An 18,505-nucleotide genomic window follows, 5' to 3' on the forward strand; every position below is an offset into this window, starting at 1 on the left:
TTTAATCATTCACTGCCAGATATGGACCACGTAAAGCATTATTGGGTCCTGCTCTCGTCTGCCAAAATTGCTCACTATTCCAGAATCATTCTAGAAAGTAAAGATAAACCCCAGCTTCTATTCTTCGCTGCTAACAGTCTTTTTAAACCCCTCTCCCCAGTCTCCACCATAACCTCCGACAATATGAGGATAGGTTGGGCCTATACCCATTGGAGTTCAGAAGAATGAGAGGTGATCTTATTGAAACGTATAAGATAATGAGGAGGCTCGACAAAATGGATGCAGAGAGGATATTTCCACTCATAGGGGAAACTAAAACAAGGGGATAGAGCCTCAGAACAAGGGGCCGCCCATTTAAAACTGAGATGAGAAATTTCTTCTCTGAGTTGTAAATCTATGGAATTCTCTGCCCCAGAGACCTGTGGAGGCTGGGTCATTGAATATATTTAAGATGGAGATGGACAGATTTTTCAGCTATACGGGAGTAAAGGGTTATGGGGAGCGGGCAGTGAAGTGGAGCTGAGTCCATGATCAGATTAGCCATGATCTTATTGAACGACGGTGCAGGCTCGAGGGACCAAATGGCTACTCCTGCTCCTATTTCTTATAAATGTGAGGTGCTCATGGAAATCTTTGTCTCTGAGATTAAGATAATCCGTTTGGCTGACTCTGCCTCTTGCCTTCCTTCTCCTAACCCACCGGGCCAAACTTCCTCTAAGGATCCCCCCTGCCCTAGCCCTGACCTCACATCTTTCTCCAGTTTCTCTCCGATCTCCCCTCATGACTTATCCATGCTCATCCTGTCCATGAGACCCACTTCCTGCTCCCTTGACCCTATCCTCACCAAACTGGTAATCACCCAATTTCCTTGTCTGGATCCCATGTTAGCTGACATTGTTAATGATTTTCTTTCCTCATATACTGTACCCCTCTCCCTCAAATCTGCCGTCATCACAACTCTCCTCAAAAAAAACAACCCTCTGGGCCCCCGGTCCTTGCAAACTTCCGCCCTGTCTCCAACCTCCCTTTCCTCTCCAAATCCTTGCCCATCTTTCCCAGAACTCCATGTTTGAATCCCTCCAATTCGATTTCTGCGCCTGCCGTGGTAACGAAAAGGCTCTCATCAAAGTCACAAAAGACATCCTTTGTGATTGTGACAAAGGTAAACTATCCCTCCTCGACCTTCTTGACTTGTCTGTAGTCTTTGACTCAGTTGACCACACCATCCTTCTCCAACGCCTCTCCACCATCGCCCAACTGGGTGGGACTGCACTTGCCTGGTCCAATTTTTACCTATCAAACCTTAGCCAGAGAATCACCCGCAATGGCTTCTCTTCCTGCCCCTGCATCGTTACCTCTGGTGTCTCAAAAGGATCTATCCTTGGCCCCCTCCTAGTTCTTATCTACATGTTGCCCCTTGGCGACATCATCCGAAAGCATCATCATCATATCATCATAGGCAGTCACTCAAAATCGAGAAGGACTTCCATTTTAAAAGTGAGTTCTCAGGTGACTACAGTCTAATGCGGGAATTACAGTCTTTAACAAGTGGGGCAGACAATGATTGGAGGAAAGGGTGGGTGGGGAGCCTGGTTCGCCGCAAGCTCCTTCTTCTGTCTGTGCTTGGTTTCTGTCTGCTCTCGGTGACGAGACTCGAGGTGCTCAGCACCCTTCCGGATGCGCTTCCTCCATTTTGGGCAGTCTTGGGCCAGGGATTCCCAGGGGCTGGTGGGGATGAGGCTCTATATCAAGGAGACTGGGGGTGTCCTTGAAGCATTTCCTCTGCCCACCTGGGGCTCACTTGCCATGTAGGATTTCTGAGTAGAGCACTTGCTTAAGGCGTCGCGTGTCGGGCATGCGAACAATGCTGGAGATGTTGGCTTGAGCGAGAACACTGATGTTGGTGCATCTATCCTCCCAGTGGATTTGCAGGATCTTGCAAAGGCAGCGCTGGTGTTACTTCTCCAGCACTTTGAGGTGCCTGCTGTATATTGTCCATGTCTATGAGCCATATAGGAGGGCGGGTACCACTATTGCCCTGTAGACCACAAGCTTGGTGCCAGATTTGAGGTCCTGGTCTTCAAACACACACTTCCTCAGGCGACCAAAGGCTGCACTGGCACATTGGAGGCAGTGTTGGACCTCGCCATCGATGTCTGCCCTTGCAGATATTAGACTCCTAAGGCATGGAAAATGGTCTACATTGTCCAAGGCCGAGCCGTCGATTTTGATGACCAGAGGGTAGTGCTGTGTGGCGGGGTAAGGTTGGTGGAGGACCTTTGTCTTACAGATGTTTAGCGTGGGACTCATACTTTTGTATGTTTCGGTGAAGGTGTTGATGATGGCTTGGAGTTTGGCCTCTGAGTCAGCACAGAATTGAGTGTCATCCGCATACTGTAGTTCGATGACGGAGGATGGACCTTGGATCTAGCCTGGAGGCGACGTTGGTTGAACAGGTTCCCACTGGTTCTATAGTTTACTTCCACTCTAGTGTGTTGAGAGTGAGATGGAGCATTGCAGCTAGGAAGACTGAGAAGAGGGTTGGCGCGATGACACAGCCCTACTTGACCCCAGTCTGGACGTGGTTTGGGTCTGTGGTGGATCCATTGGTCAGGATCATGGCTTGCATATCGTCACGAAGCAGGCGCAGGATGGTGAAAATCTTTTGGGGGCAGCCGAAACGGAGGAGGACGCTTCATAGTCCCTCACGGTTGACAGTGTCAAAGACCTTTGTAAGGTCAAAGAAGGCCACGTACAAGGGTTGGTGCTGTTCCCTGCATTTCTCTTATAGTTGTCGCACGGTGAAGATCATGTCTGTTGTACCCCTTAGTGGACAGAATCTGCATTGTGACTCTGGGTGGAGCGGCAGTTGGTGAGGCGCGAGTCCGGGGTCGGAGGCCTCTAAAAGGCCCAGCAGCAGCGAGAGGCGGCGGCAGTTGGTGAGGCGCGAGTCCGGGGTCGGAGGCCTATATAAGGCCCAGCGGCAGCGAGAGGCGGCAGCAGTTGGTGAGGCGCGAGTCTGGGGTTGGAGGCCTATAAAAGGCCCAGCGGCAACGAGAGGCTGCGGCAGTTGGTAAGGCGCGAGTCCGGGGTCGGAGGCATATAAAAGGCCCAGCGGCAGCGAGAGGCGTACTTGTGCAACTACAGGGAGAAGGCAAAAAAGAAGTAGAAAGAAACAGAAAGGTGATATCACAGCCAAGGGGGTAAGTGATTGGCTGGTGATTGGTGAGTAGTTTTTCTTTTTTCTCTTTTATAACAGTGAGTAAACTTTAGCATTGTTGTTGCCTATCGAAGGGTTTAGTCATGACAGGACAGCTCGGTCGCGTGTTATGCTCCTCCTGTACCATGTGGGAACTCAAGGACAACTCCAGTGTTCCTGACGACTACGTGTGCGGGAAGTATATCCGCCTCCAGCTCCTGACGGACTGCGTTGCGGAGTTGGAGCTGAGGGTGGATTCACTCTGGAGCATCCACGATGCTGAGAATGACGTGAGTAGCACGTGTAGCGAGTTGGTCTTACACAGCCAGATAGGGAATGGAAGACCAGCAGGAAGAACAGTGCAAGGAAGGTAGTGCAAGGGTCCCCTGTGGTCATCCCCCTGCAAAACAGATACACTGCTTTGAGTACTGTTGAGGGGATGACTCATCAGGGGAGGGCAGCAGCAGCCAAGTTCATCACACCGTGGCTGGCTCTGTTGAACAGAAGGGGAGGAAAAAGAGTGGGAGAGCGATAGTGATAGGGGATTCAATTGTAAGGGGAATAGATAGGCGTTTCTGCGGCCGCAACGGAGACTCCAGGATGGTATGTTGCCTCCCTGGTGCAAGGGTCAAGGATGTCTCTGAGCGGGTGCAGGACATTCTAAAAAAGGAGGGAGAACAGCCAGTTGTGGTGCACATTAGTACCAACGACATAGGTTTAAAAAAAAAAGGGATGAGGTCCTACGAAACGAATTTAAGGAGCTAGGAGCTAAATTTAAAAAGTAGGACCTCAAAAGTAGTAATCTCGGGATTGCTACCAGTGCCACGTGCTAGTCAGAGTCGGAATCGCAGGATAGCGCAGATGAATACGTGGCTTGAGCAGTGGTGCAGCAGGGAGGGATTCAAATTCCTGGGGCATTGGAACCGGTTCTGGGGGAGGTGGGACCAGTACAAACTGGACGGTCTGCACCTGGGCAGGACCGGAACCAATGTCCTAGGGGGAGTGTTTGCTAGTGCTATTGGGGAGGAGTTAAACTAATATGGCAGGGGGCTGGGAATCAATGCAGGGAGACAGAGGGAAACAAAAAGGAGACAAAAGCAAAAGACAGAAAGGAGATGAGGAAAAGTGGAGGGCAGAGAAACCCAAGACAAAAAACAAAAAGGGCCACTGTATAACAAAATTCTAAAAGGAAAAAGGGTGTTAAAAAAACAAGCCTGAAGGCTTTGTGTCTTAATGCAAGGCGTATCCGCAATAAGGTGGATGAATTAACTGTGCAAATAGATGTTAACAAATATGATGTGATTGGGATTACGGAGACGTGGCTCCAGGATGATCAAGGCTGGGAACTCAACATCCAGGGGTATTCAACATTCAGGAAGGATAGAATAAAAGGAAAAGGAGGTGGGGTAGCATTGCTGGTTAAAGAAGAGATTAATGCAATAGTTAGAATGGACATTAGCTTGGATGATGTGGAATCTATATGGGTAGAGCTGCAGAACACCAAAGGGCAAAAAACGTTAGTGGGAGTTGTGTGCAGACCTCCAAACAGTAGTAGTAATGTTGGGGAGGGCATCAAACAGGAAATTAGGGGTGCATGCAATAAGGGTGCAGCAGTTATAATGGGTGACTTTAATATGCACATAGATTGGGCTAACCAAACTGGAAGCAATACGGTGGAGGAGGATTTCCTGGAGTGCATAAGGGATGGTTTTCGAGACCAATATGTCGAGGAACCAACTAGGGGGGGAGGCCATCTTAGACTGGGTGTTGTGCAATGAGAGAGGATTAATGGGCAATCTCGTTGTGCGAGGCCCCTTGGGGAAGAGCGACCATAATATGGTGGAATTCTGCATTAGGATGGAGAATGAAACAGTTAATTGAGAGACCATGGTCCAGAACTTAAAGAAGGGTAACTTTGAAGGTATGAGGCGTGAATTGGCTAGGATAGATTGGCGAACGATACTTAAGGGGTTGACTGTAGATGGGCAATGGCAGACATTTAGAGACCGCATGGATGAGCTACAACAATTGTACATTCCTGTCTGTCGTAAAAATAAAAAAGGGAAGGTGGATCAACCGTGGCTATCAAGGGAAATCAGGGATAGTATTAAAGCCAAGGAAGTGGCATACAACTTGGCCAGAAATAGCAGCGAACCTGGAGACTGGGAGAAATTTAGAACTCAGCAGAGGAGGACAAAGGGTTTGATTAGGGCAGGGAAAATGGAGTACGAGAAGAAGCTTGCAGGGAACATTAAGACAGATTGCAAAAGTTTCTATAGATATGTAAAGAGAAAAAGGTTAGTAAAGACAAACGTAGGTCCCCTGCAGTCAGAATCAGGGGAAGTCATAACGGGGAACAAAGAAATGGCAGACCAATTGAACAAGTACTTTGGTTCGGTATTCACTAAGGAGGACACTAACAACGTTCCGGATATAAGAGGGGTCAGAGGGTCTAGTAAGGAGGAGGAACTGAGGGAAATCCTTATTAGTCGGGAAATTGTGTTGGGGAAATTGATGGGATTGAAGGCCGATAAATCCCCAGGGCCTGATGGACTGCATCCCAGAGTACTTGAGGAGGTGGCCTTGGAAATAGCGGATGCATTGACAGTCATTTTCCAACATTCCATTGACTCTGGATCAGTTCCTATCGAGTGAAGGATAGCCAATGTAACCCCACTTTTTAAAAAAAGGAGGGAGAGAGAAAACAGGGAATTATAGACCGGTAAGCCTGACATCGGTAGTGGGTAAGATGATGGAATCAATTATTAAGGATGTCATAGCAGCGCATTTGGAAAGAGGTGACATGATAGGTCCAAGTCAACATGGAGTTGTGAAAGGGAAATCATGCTTGACAAATCTTCTAGAATTATTTGAGGATGTTTCCAGTAGAGTGGACAAGGGAGAACCAGTTGATGTGGTATATTTGGACTTTCAGAAGGCGTTCGACAAGGTCCCACACAAAAGATTAATGTGCAAAGTTAAAGCACATGGGATTGGGGGTAGTGTGCTGACATGGATTGAGAACTGGTTGTCAGACAGGAAGCAAAGAGTAGGAGTAAATGGGTACTTTTCAGAATGGCAGGCGGTGACTAGTGGGGTACCGCAAGGTTCTGTGCTGGGGCCCCAGCTGTTTACACTGTACATTAATGATTTAGACGAGGGGATTAAATGTAGTATCGCCAAATTTGCAGATGACACTAAGTTAGGTGGCAGTGTGAGCTGCGAGGAGGATGCTATGAGGCTGCAGAGCGACTTGGATAGGTTAGGTGAGTGGGCAAATGCATGGCAGATGAAGTATAATGTGGATAAATGTGAGGTTATCCACTTTGGTGGTAAAAACAGAGAGACAGACTATTATCTGAATGGTGACAGATTAGGAAAAGGGGAGGTGCAACGAAACCTGGGTGTCATGGTACATCAGTCATTGAAGGTTGGCATGCAGATACAGCAGGCGGTTAAGACAGCAAATGGCATGTTGGCCTTCATAAGCGAGGGGATTTGAGTACAGGGGCAGGGAGGTGTTACTACAGTTGTACAGGGCATTGGTGAGGCCATACCTGGAGTATTGTGTACAGTTTTGGTCTCCTAACCTGAGGAAGGACATTCTTGCTGTTGAGGGAGTGCAGCGAGGGTTCACCAGACTGATTCCTGGGATGGTGGGACTGACCTATCAAGAAAGACTGGATCAACTGGGCTTGTATTCACTGGAGTTCAGAAGAATGAGAGGGGACCTCATAGAAACGTTTAAAATTCTGATGGGTTTAGACAGGTTAGATGCAGGAAGAATGTTCCCAATATTGGGGAAGTCCAGAACCAGGGGTCACAGTCTAAGGATAAGGGGTAAGCCATTTAGGACCGAGAGGAAGAGGAACTTCTTCACCCAGAGAGTGGTGAATCTGTGGAATTCTCTACCACAGGAAGTTGTTGAGGCCAATTCACTAAATATATTCAAAAAGGAGTTAGATGTAGTCCTTACTACTAAGGGGATCAAGGGGTATGGTGAGAAAGCAGGAATGGGGTACTGAAGTTGCATGTTCAGCCATGAACTCATTGAATGGCGGTGCAGGCTAGAAGGGCCGAATGGCCTACTCCTGCACCTATTTTCTATGTTTCTATGTTTCCTCAGCCACAGGGAGAAGACGGTTGAGAAGGATTCTAGCGACAACTTTCCCAGTGGCTGATAGCAGGGAGATTCCTCTGCAGTTGCCGCAGTCAGACTTGCCACCTTTTTTGAAGATGGTTATGATTACGGCATCTCTGAGATCTCCTGGCATGTTCTCCTCCTTCCAGATAAAAGAGCTGAGGTCATGCATTTGTGCCAATAGTGCTTCTCCACCATACTTTAGTGCCTCAGCGGGGATTCTGTCTGCTCCTGATGCCTTGTTGTTCTTGAACTGATGGATGGCCTTTTCTACCCCGTGCAGGGCTGGGGTTTTGATGAGATGGTGGCGGGTAGCATGCTGCGGGATGGAGTCGAGGACACTCGTGTCGAAGGCAGAGTCTCGGTTGAGGAAATCTTCGAAGTGCTCCTTCCAGCGTGCCCTGACTGCCTCGGTGTCCTTAATGAGTGTCTCTCTGTTCTTGGCCAGCAGTGGGGTGGGGCCTTGAGTGTTTGGGCCATAGGTGGCCTTGACTGCGCTGATGAAACCTCGCACGTCATGGCTGTCGACCAGCTGCTGGATCCCCTGTGCTTTCTCCACCCACCATCAATCTTTACGTCGTGTGTTTTTTGTTGGACCTCAGCCTTCAGCTGCCTGTACAGTTGCTTTGCTACTCCCGAGTTGGGTTGCTGCTTTAAATTCACAAATGCCTTGCGCTTGCGGCTTGTTAGCACCTGGATCTTCTGGTCATTCTCGTCAAACCAGTCATAGTGATTCTTGGTTGAGTGACCGAGCGTCTCTTTGTAGGCATTGGTTATGGTGGCCTTGAGGGCAGACCAGGTACTGTGGGCACTCTAGGTCTTGGGGTCATCGAGGGTCGCCAGATTGTTAGTGAGGTGCTGGCTGCATAAGGCTTTATTAACTGGAACTTTGAGTGCCCCGGTGTTGATTTTTCTGCGACATTGTTTCTGTTGCCGTCGCTGCTTTGGGGCTATATTGATAATGACGGAGCAGAATAGGCGGTGGTCCGTCCAGCAGTCGTCTGCTCCTGTCATGGCGCGGGTGATGCACACGTCCTTGCAGTCCCTCGCTCGGACAATGATGTAGTCGAGCAGGTGCCAGTGTTTGGAGCGAGGGTGTTGCCACGATGCCTTGTACTTGTCCCTCTGGCGGAACAAGATGCTGGTGATGACACGGTCATGTTCTAGGCATTTTGTCAGGAGCAGGGTACCGCTGGTGTTGGTTTTCCCTACCCCCTCTTTTCCGATCATGCCTCCCCAGATGTCTGTGTCCTTATTGACTCTGGCGTTGAAGTCGCCTAGGAGGATCAGTTTGTCCTTCGTAGGGACTCGGGACAGGGATTGTTCGAGGCTAGAGTAGAATTCCTGTTTGGTCTCATCTGTTGTGTCAAGTGATGATGACTGTGGTGCATTGGTTCCGGGCTAGGGTGAGCCGGAGAGTCATGAGACGTTCGCTTATCCCGCAGGGGGAGTCTCTGAGATGGCCCACCAGCTCATTCTTGATGACGAAATCAATTCCATGGAGGTGGCATTCTTCTTCTGGTTTATCTTTCCAAAAGAAGGTGTCACCATCACCTTGTTCTTTAAGCTGGCCTTCTCTTGCCTACTTGGCCTCACTTAGGGCGGCGACGTAGAAGCATCTTGAGTTCCCGGGCAATGATAGCAGTGCGACGTTCCGGTCTGTCTCTGTTGGGGTTGTCCATGAGGGTCCTGACGTTCCAGGTCCCGAACTTCATTTTGAAGAGTGGAAGATGCCTCTACGTGAGCTCTTTTAACGTGGGGTGGCCGTTGCACACCAGCTACCACACGGCTTGGTAGAGCGAGGTCTTGGCCCCGTGACAAGCGGGTCCGAGATAACTGGAGGCCAGGTTCTACTGTATGGACCTAGTTGCCGACAGTGAGATGTGAGCCGTAAGCTCCGCACTGAGCAGCGCCTTCAGAAGAAATGGTGAGGGACCTGAGGTGTTGAAGCACAGCATTAGTTTCCACATGTACGCTGATGACACCCAGTTGTACCTTACCACTTCTCTCGACACCTCCGTGATCTCTAAATTGTCAGACTGATTGTCCAACATCCAGTTCTGGATGAGCAGAAACTTTCTCCAATTGAATATTGAGAAGACCGAAGCCATTGTTTTCGGTCCCCACCACAAACTCCATTCCCTAGCCACTGACTCCATCCCTCTCCCCAACTTCTGTCTCAGGCTAATCTACATGTTCGCAATCTTGGTGTCATATTTGATCCTGAAATGAGCTTTCGACCACATATCCGCTGCATAACTAAGACCACCTATTTCCACCTCCGTAACATCGCCCGTCTCCGCCCTTGCCTCAGCTCATCCGCTGCTGAAGCCTTCATCCCTGCCTTTGTTATCACTAGAGTTGACTAGTCCAATGCACTCCTGGCTGGCCTCCCACATTCTACCCTACGCAAACTGGAGGTGATTCAAAACTCAGCTCCCCATGTCCTAACTCGCACCAAGCCCCGCTCACCCATCACCCCTGTGCTCGCTGACCTACATTGGCTCCCCGATTAAGCAATATCTCGATTTCAAAATTCTCATCCTTGTTTTCAAATCTCTCCATGGCCTCGGCCCTCCCTATCTCCTTCAGCCCCACATTCCCCTGCTCCTCTACTCCTGCTGTCTTGAGCATCCCTGATTATAATCGCTCAACTATTGGTGGCCGTGCCTTCTTTTGCCTAAGCCCTAGGTTCTGGACTACCCTACCTAAACCTCTCTGCCTCTCTACCTCTCTTTCCTTCTTCAAGACACTCTTTGACCAAGCTTTTGGTCACCTGCCCTAATTTCTCCTCATGTGGCTTGGTGTCAAATTTTTTGTCTCATAATAATCCTGTGAAGTGCCTTGGGACATTTCACTACATTAAGGGCGCTATATAAATACAAGTTGTTGCTGTAATGTTTTTGTTACAGATAATGGGAGAAGGTGAACACAAAATAAGTAACTGAAATATAAAAAAATACATGTTTCGCAATAACATGATTAAACGTATCTATTGAACTGTTTTTGTGACTTTTATTGTCTTTGTAAAGATTTTATTTAAAACCTGAGTCTTCTTCAATAACATTCCTTGGATTTGGACCCAGAGCTGTGACAGATTTTGGAATGTGCAGTGTACCTTACTTCCCAAGGTACTTGAATACCATTCAGTCAGCTGTACTGGGGAAATATTTTTCTTGACCTTCTAGCAGTTTTTGCTCAAAATATTCTCAAAAAATTGTTTGAAGTAAAATTAAAAGACTAATTCCAAAATCTGTATTCAGGTAAAATGTATTCAGGTTAAATTGATGTATTTTGTGGTCTGTGGTTTGTAGGTTAACATTTCTGGAAAAGAATCTGTCGAAGCTCCGGAGCAACCTTTCAATTAATTAGTACATGAACAAAGACTTTGGAACAAACAAAGAGAACCCATTTAGGGCAGACATTTCCCATTGAATACACCATTAAGGTCGGATTGTACAGTCAGTTACATGTATTGGTCACTATTACTTCAGAAGAATGGGTCCTTCCAGAGATCCATCTGGATGAAACCAAGTTTAAAATCAGATCTGCAAAATCTATCTATTGTGCCATAGTAATATTATTGTTAATCTTGTACAAATGCAATGATGCATCAGGATTTGGAGCACACTGATAGTTGGTGGCCATACTGAACAAAACCTGCAAATAAAATGGGTACAGAGTGTAAATTTATTATGGATACAGTAACATAGCGTAAAGTTTATTGTGAATACAATGGTAGATACCAAGGAATTCTTGCTGAACTGTGATCTAATCGAAGGATCTAAATGATTGGTATAAACAAATCTGAATTCCTTTGGTTAGTCTACTGTTTTGTAATCGCTCTATTACCCTTTTTGCTTTATTGCATTTTTAGGGCTGGTGACGCACCAAGGTTTTCAACCCGGAGGCTTTATAACGCTTAGGGAGTGTTATAAAGCCTTCTGGTGAAGTTGGTGGCAACAAAAATGCCCAACAGCACCCCAACCTCTGTCGTCGAGCTACAGTACGCGGACGACGCCTGCGTCTGCGCACATACAGAGGCTGAACTCCAGGACATAGTCGACGTATTTACTGAGGCGTATGAAAGCATGGGCCTTACGCTAAACATCCGTTAGTCAAAGGTCCTCCACCAGCCTGTCCTCACCGCACAGCACTGCCCCCCCCCCCCCCCCCCCCCCCAGTCATCAAGATCCATGGCGAGGCCCTAGACAACATGGACCACTTCGCCTATCTCGGGAGCCTCCCATCAACAAGAGCAGGCATTGATGATGAGACCCAACATCGCTGCCAGGGCAGCCTTTGGCCGCCTGAGGAAAAGAGTGTTTGAAGACCAGGCCCTCAAAACTGCCACCAAGCTCATGGTCTACAGGGCTGTAGTAATACCCGCCCTCCTGTATGGCTCAGAAACATGGACCATGTACAGTAGACACCTCAAGTTGCTGGAGAAATACCACCAACGATGTCTCCGCAAGATCCTACAAATCCCCTTGGAGGACAGGCGCACCAAGATTAACGTCCTCGACCAGGCCAACATCCCCAGCATCGAAGCACTGACCACACTTGATCAGCTCTGCTGGGCAGACCATATTGTTCGCATGCCAGACACGAGACTTCCAAAGCAAGCACTTCACTCAGAACTCCTTCACAGCAAACGAGCCAAAGGTGGGCAGAAGAAACATTACAAGGACACCCTCAAAGCCTCCCTGATAAAGTGCAACATCCCCACTGACACCTGGGAGTTCCTGGCCAAAGACCACCCTCAGTGGAGGAAATTAATCCGGGAGGACGCTGAGCACCTCGAGTCTCGTTATCGAGAGCATGCAGAAATCAAGCGCAGGCAGTGGAAAGAGCGTGCGGCAAACCTGTCCCACCCTCCCTTGCCCTCAACGGCTATCTGTCCCACCTGTGACAGGGACTGTGGTTCTTGTATTGGACTGTTCAGCCACCTAAGGACTCATTTTAAGAGTGGAAGCAAGTCTTCCTCGATTCCGAGGGACTGCCTATGAATGAATGAATGAATGAGTGATCGAGCATAATAAACAGAAGAACCTTTCCATTAGGTATTTTTAACTACTGGAATTATCCATACCTTCATAGGATCTCTCTTGTCTTCAGTGCATGAATATCATGCCTTTGGACATTGTTTTAAGTTTAAAACTATTAAGCAAATATATTTAACAAAAGGTGAATAAAAAATAACATTCATACAATGCAGTTATATAATCCTATAAATCTTTGCACTTTATAAAAGAATTGCAATGTTAAATGCTAAGCTAACCTTTTGTAAATAATTATATTGTAGAACCATAAAATGATACAGCACAGAAGGAGCCATTCATCCCATTGTGCCTGTGTTGGCTCTTTAGTAAGAGCTATCCAATTAGTCCTACTCCCCCGCCCTTTTCCCATAGGCCTGTAATTTGTTCCCCTTCGTGTATATATCCAATTCCTTTTGAAAGTTACTATTGAATCTGCTTCCACCACCCTTTCAGGCAGTGCATTCCAGATCACAACAACTCGCTGTGTAAAATTTTTTTTCTCTCATGTCACTTCTGATTCTTTTGCCATTCGCCTTAAACCTGTGTTCTCTGGTTATCAATCCTTTTGCCAGTAGAAACAATTTCTCCTTATCAAAACCATTCATGATTTTGAACACCTCTATCAAATCTCCTCTTAACCTTCTCTGCTCTATGGTGAACAAAACCACAGTTTCTTCAGTCTCTCCACTTGCCCAGAACTGAACACAATACTCCAGCTGAAACCTAACCAGTGTTTTATAAAGGTTTTTTTACTCTATGCCTTTATTAATAAGGCCAAGGATCCCATATGGTGTTTTAACAGCCTTCTCAACTGGTCCTCACACTTTCAAGCATTTGTGTACATACACCCCTAAGTCTCTCTATTCCTGCACGCCCTTTAAAATTGTATCATTTAGTTTATATTGCCTCTCCTAATTCTTCCAAAATGTATCACTTCACAGTTCTCTATATTAAATTTAATTTGCCATGAGTCTGCCCATTTCACTAGTGTCTATGTCCTCCTGAAGTCTGTTACTATGCTCCTCATTGGCCTGGAACTTGCAGTCCTGAACTGGCAGCATTCACCGTCATTTCGCCTTTGAAACTGACCGCAACTTCAGGATTTAGCGCATGCGCAGCCTAACATGGAAATCTTGAAGTTGCGGTCTGTCATTCACGCTCCTCCACAGGCTGCGCTATGGACTTCCTCCTGCCCCAGAGCCTGCAATCAGTGAACTGGCTTTAGATTTTCAAATTGACTTCAGATTCAAACATAACAATTCTTCACATATCCCAGAAAAAGGTTATCGGACCATCCCGAATTTTGAATAACTGACCACTCAGATTTTAAAAAGCGCCGTCAACCATACATAAACTGAACCAGTAAATCATCATTATTTCAGCTTAAATTCTTCTTGAGGATGTAACTAGTTGAGTGGACAAGGGAGAACCAGTGGATGTGGTGTATTTGGACTTTCAAAAGGCTTTTGACAAGGTCCCACACAAGAGATTGGTGTGCAAAATCAAAGCACATGGTATTGGGGGTAAAATACTGATGTGGATAGAGAACTGGTTGGCAGACAGGAAGCAGAGAGTCAGGATAAACGGGTCCTTTTCAGAATGGCAGGTAGTGACTAATGGAGTGCCGCAGGGCTCAGTGCTGGGATCCCAGCTCTTTACAATATACATTAATGATTTAGGTGAAGGAATTGAGTGTAATATCTCCAAGTTTGCAGATGACACTAAACTGGGTGGCGGTGTGAGCTGTGAGGAGGACGCTAAGAGGCTGCAGGGTGACTCGGACAGGTTAGGTGAGTAGGCAAATGCATGGCAGATGCAGTATAATGTGGATAAATGTGAGGTTATCCACTTTGGGGACAAAAACACGAAGGTGGAATATTATCTGAATGGCGGCAGATTAGGAAAAGGGGAGGTGCAACAAGACCTGGGTGCCATAGTCCATCAGTCATTGAAAGTTGGCATGCAGGTACAGCAGGCGGTGAAGAAGACAAATGGTATGTTGGTCTTCATAGCTAGGGGATTTGAGTATAGGTGCAGGGAGGTCTTACTGCAGCTGTACAGGGCCTTGGTGAGGCCTCACCTGGAATATTGTGTTAGTTTCGGTCTCTTAATCTGAGGAAGGACGTTCTTGCTATTGAGGGAGTGCAGCGAAGGTTCACCAGACTGATTCCCGGGATGGCTGGACTGACATATGAGGAGAGACTGGATCAACTGGGCCTTTATACACTAGAGTTTAGAAGGATGAGGGGGGATCTCATAGAAACATATAAGATTCTGATGGGACTTGACAAGTTAGATGTGGGAAGAATGTTCCCGATGTTGGGGAAGTCCAAAACCAGGTGGACACAGTCTTAGGATAAGGGGTAGGTCATTTAGGACTGAGATGAGGAGAAATTTCTTCAGTCAGAGTTGTTTGTTAACCTGTGGAATTCCCTGCCACAGAGAGTTGTTGATGCCAGTTCATTGGATATATTCAAGAGGGAGTTAAATATCGTCCTTATGGCTAAAGGGATCAAGGGGTATGGAGAGAAAGCAGGAAAAGGGGTACTGAGGGAATGATCAGCCATGATCTTATTGAATGGTGGTGCAGGCTTGAAAGGCCGAATGACCTACTCCTGCATCTATTTTCTATGTTTCTTCTGAATCCTGTAAATACCAAAACTTGCAACATTGTATCAAGTTAAGAAATCTATAAGATCTAAATTAGATGGACAAAAATACAACTTTTTTGTCATGGCCTCCTCTTCATCTTCCTGGCTTGATGCCTCTATAGGCCAGAGGATGGATGCATGGCCAACTCCCATGTTTCTGCCACTGATTCCTGCAACTGACTGCAAGAAAGCACAAGGGACCAGCCAGGCATTGCTTTCCCCACTGATTTTATTTCTTCCTATCAGGGAATACCAAAGATTCTGCTCCATGCCTGAGAAAGGCACTAAGCACAATCCAAACCTAAATCTGTCCCAGCTCTGTGGCACTGACCATTAACACACTAATAATCAGCTTTGTTTAAATAATAGATTACCCATCGCCAGCTGTACAGTATTGGAAAGAGTTATGTGTGTAAAGTGTGAATATGACATACAGTAACTAAAATCTAAATTATTTTGTTTCTCACAGGAAGAATTCTTCCTGCACAAATGTTTCAGTGCAATGGAAGTAGATGCCTTCAATTCTTCACATCCAGTATCGACTCCAGTGGAAAACCCTGCACAGATCCAGGAAATGTTTGATGATGTCTCCTATGACAAGGTAAATAGAATTTCTTTAAAACATCATCAAATCGAGGATGATTTGCTTCCACGTCAAAAAGTTCACGGGCGTTTCAATGTAGACCTAATATTCCAGGTCCCGAATTATATGTTGAAGGGTGGAAGATGCCTGTGCGTGGATTTTTTTAACGTGTGGTGACCATTGCACACCTGCCACCACACGGGCTTGACAGAGCTAGGTCTTGGTCCAGCAGCAAGAGTTAACCAAGACGGCTGGAGACCAGCTCTGCTGCACGGACCTAGTGCGCACACATATCGCAGTGTGGGCTGGTCCTTCCGCTGCTCCTTCTGTTCCCCGGCCTGCTCCGATGGTGCTCGGGGGCCGGGGGCCGTGCAAACTGCTGGACCAGGCCACTACGCGGTTCCTTCTGCTCCCCGGCCTGCTCCGATGGTGCCCGGGGGCCACATAGACTGCTGGGCCAGGCCACCATGCGGCTCTTTCCGCTCCCCGGCCTGCTCCGATGGTGCTCGGGGGCCGGGGGCCGTGCAGACTGCTGGACCAGGCCACCACACGGTTCCTTCCGCTCCCCGGCCTGCTCCGATGGTGCCCGGGGGCCGCATAGACTGCTGGGCCAGGCCACTACATGGTTCCTTCCACTCCCCGGCCTGTTCCGATGGTGCTAAAACAAGTTGCAACAGAGAGATAGAAATAAAGTCATTGTGTAACTCATTACTTGATTTTTTGTAATGTAGTGGAAGATTAGCAGCCTATCACATTGATTTGAGGATGAATGACTTGCTAAAAGATTCATGTGATATTGAGTGATAATTGGGGAGGAATTTAGCAGATTTAATATAAGTTTTAAAATGATAATGGAGAAAATAATGGAGTTAAGATAAACAAAACTCCTAATGGATTCCACCCCAGAGTATTTAAAATAATCCATGAGGCAACTGTAGATGTGTTAGTCATTTTCCAAAGTTCCCTTGATTCAGAAAATGTGCCTTTTAGATTGGAAAAGTCACTGCATTGTTTAAGGGAGGTAGGGAGAAACCAGGTAACTATCCGTTTAACATCAGTTGTGGAGAAGTTACTGAAACCTAACATGAGCGACAGAGTGATCAGCACTTGGACATGTCTGAGCTGGTCAAAGGAAATCGGCGTGGATTTGTGAAGGATAGGTCATGTCTGACTAATCTAGTTGCATTTTTTGAGAAGATCACAAGCATGGTGGATAGAGGAGGATCTATGGATATTGTCCATATGGATCTCCAGGGGCATTTGATAAGGTTCTGCACAAGAGATTATTAGCAAAAATGAGATTGAATGGAATTGGAGGTAACTGCCGAGCTGGCAGGTTCCTCCGGGCAGGAGTTGGCGGCAGCAGGGGGAAGGACCGCTGCATGGAGGCAGGTCTAACCTCAATCTCTAAACCCAACAGTAAGTATGAAGACCTGCAAAAAAACTTATTTAATTTATTGTTTTTGCAGCGATTCATCTGGATGGGGTCCCCTGAATGTTTTCCAGTGATTTTTTTTTTCTGTGGAGATTTTAATTTTGATGTGTTTCCACCCCCCTTCCCTGGGTCTGATTCTGCTGCTGAGATTGGGAGCTCCCGCTCAGTCTTTGCAGATCTTTTGGAGGAATCTCCCTGCTAAAGTACCGCCAGGTCTCTCAGCGGTCCTTTGGGCGGCACTTGGGCGGGCCTTAGCTTATATCAAGTTCAGACCCTAAGTGTATAATGTTTGAATTGCAGGGAGCTTGCATTCTGAACATGCTGATGGACTACCTGACGGAAGATGTTTTTAAAGCTGGCATTATTCGCTACTTACGACGCCATAGCTATGCAAATGCAAAAAATGAGGATTTGTGGAACAGTCTGACTAATGTAAGCTCAAGTGTTTCCATACGTAAAAACATTTTTGTTAATGTTGCTAATGTAGGGTGATTATCCCCACAAACTATAGTTTGGTCCTGTTCTCTAGCTTTGCAATCTCTGAGTAAAATTATTGAGGCATTTGCATTCATAATTATTCCTGTACACCATTTTTCTTCATGGATCAAGGATAGTAACTATTTTATTTCTAAAAATAATTTATTTATTATACTACTCAGTGTTCCTTCATTAAGTGGCCTGCTGTGTGCCTGCAATGTAACTAGTACTATTAGTTGCATGACACAATCATGAAAGAAAGAAAAACTTGCATTTATATATCAACCTAATGGAGCTAGGAGTTAAATTAAAAAGTAGGACCTCAAATGTAGTATAGCTACCAGTGCCACGTGCTCGTCAGAGTAGAAATAGCAGGATAGTTAAGATGAATTTGTGGCTTGAGGAATGGTGCAAGTGGGAGGGATTCAAGTTCCTGGGACATTGGAACCGGTTCTGGGGGAGGTGGGACCAGTACAAACTGGACAGTCTGCACCTGGGCAGGACCAGAAACAATGTGCTAGAGGGAGTGTTTGCTAGTGCTGTTGGGGAGGATTTAAACTAGTAGGGCAGGGGCTTGGGAACCTATGCAGAGAGACAGAGGGAAGTAAAATGGGGTCAGAATAAGGTGGATGAATTAACTGTGCAGATAGCGATTAACGGATATGATGTAATTGGGATTACAGAGACATGGCTCCAGGGTGACCAAGGCTGGGAACTCAACATCCAAGGGTATTCAATATTCAGGAAAGATAGACAAAAAGGAAAAGGAGGTGGGGTAGCGTTGCTGCTTAAAGAGGAGATTAATGCAATAGTAAGGAAGGACATTAGCTTGGATGATGTGGAATCTGTATGAGTAGAGCTGCAGAACACCAAAGGGCAGAAAACGCTAGTGGGAGTTGTGTACTGACCACCAAACAGTGGTAGTGAGGTTGGGGATGGCATCAAACAGGAAATTATATATGCGTGCAATAAAGGTA

General features: G+C 46.7%; 1 protein-coding gene across 6 annotated transcripts in view; it reads left to right on the top strand.

Annotated features, from left to right (window-relative positions):
- LOC139266875 (endoplasmic reticulum aminopeptidase 1-like) overlaps positions 1 to 18,505 on the top strand; it is a 124,711-nt gene that overhangs the window by 58,005 nt on the left and 48,201 nt on the right. For all 6 annotated transcript variants that reach the window (XM_070884485.1, XM_070884525.1, XM_070884502.1 and 3 more), the window contains 2 exons: positions 15,503 to 15,634; positions 17,352 to 17,483. In XM_070884485.1, coding sequence (XP_070740586.1) covers positions 15,503 to 15,634; positions 17,352 to 17,483 — 264 coding nt within the window. The remainder of the gene's footprint in view (positions 1 to 15,502; positions 15,635 to 17,351; positions 17,484 to 18,505) is intronic.

Source organism: Pristiophorus japonicus, chromosome 1, assembly GCF_044704955.1.
Source record: "Pristiophorus japonicus isolate sPriJap1 chromosome 1, sPriJap1.hap1, whole genome shotgun sequence".
NCBI classification, from domain to species: Eukaryota; Metazoa; Chordata; class Chondrichthyes; family Pristiophoridae; genus Pristiophorus; species Pristiophorus japonicus.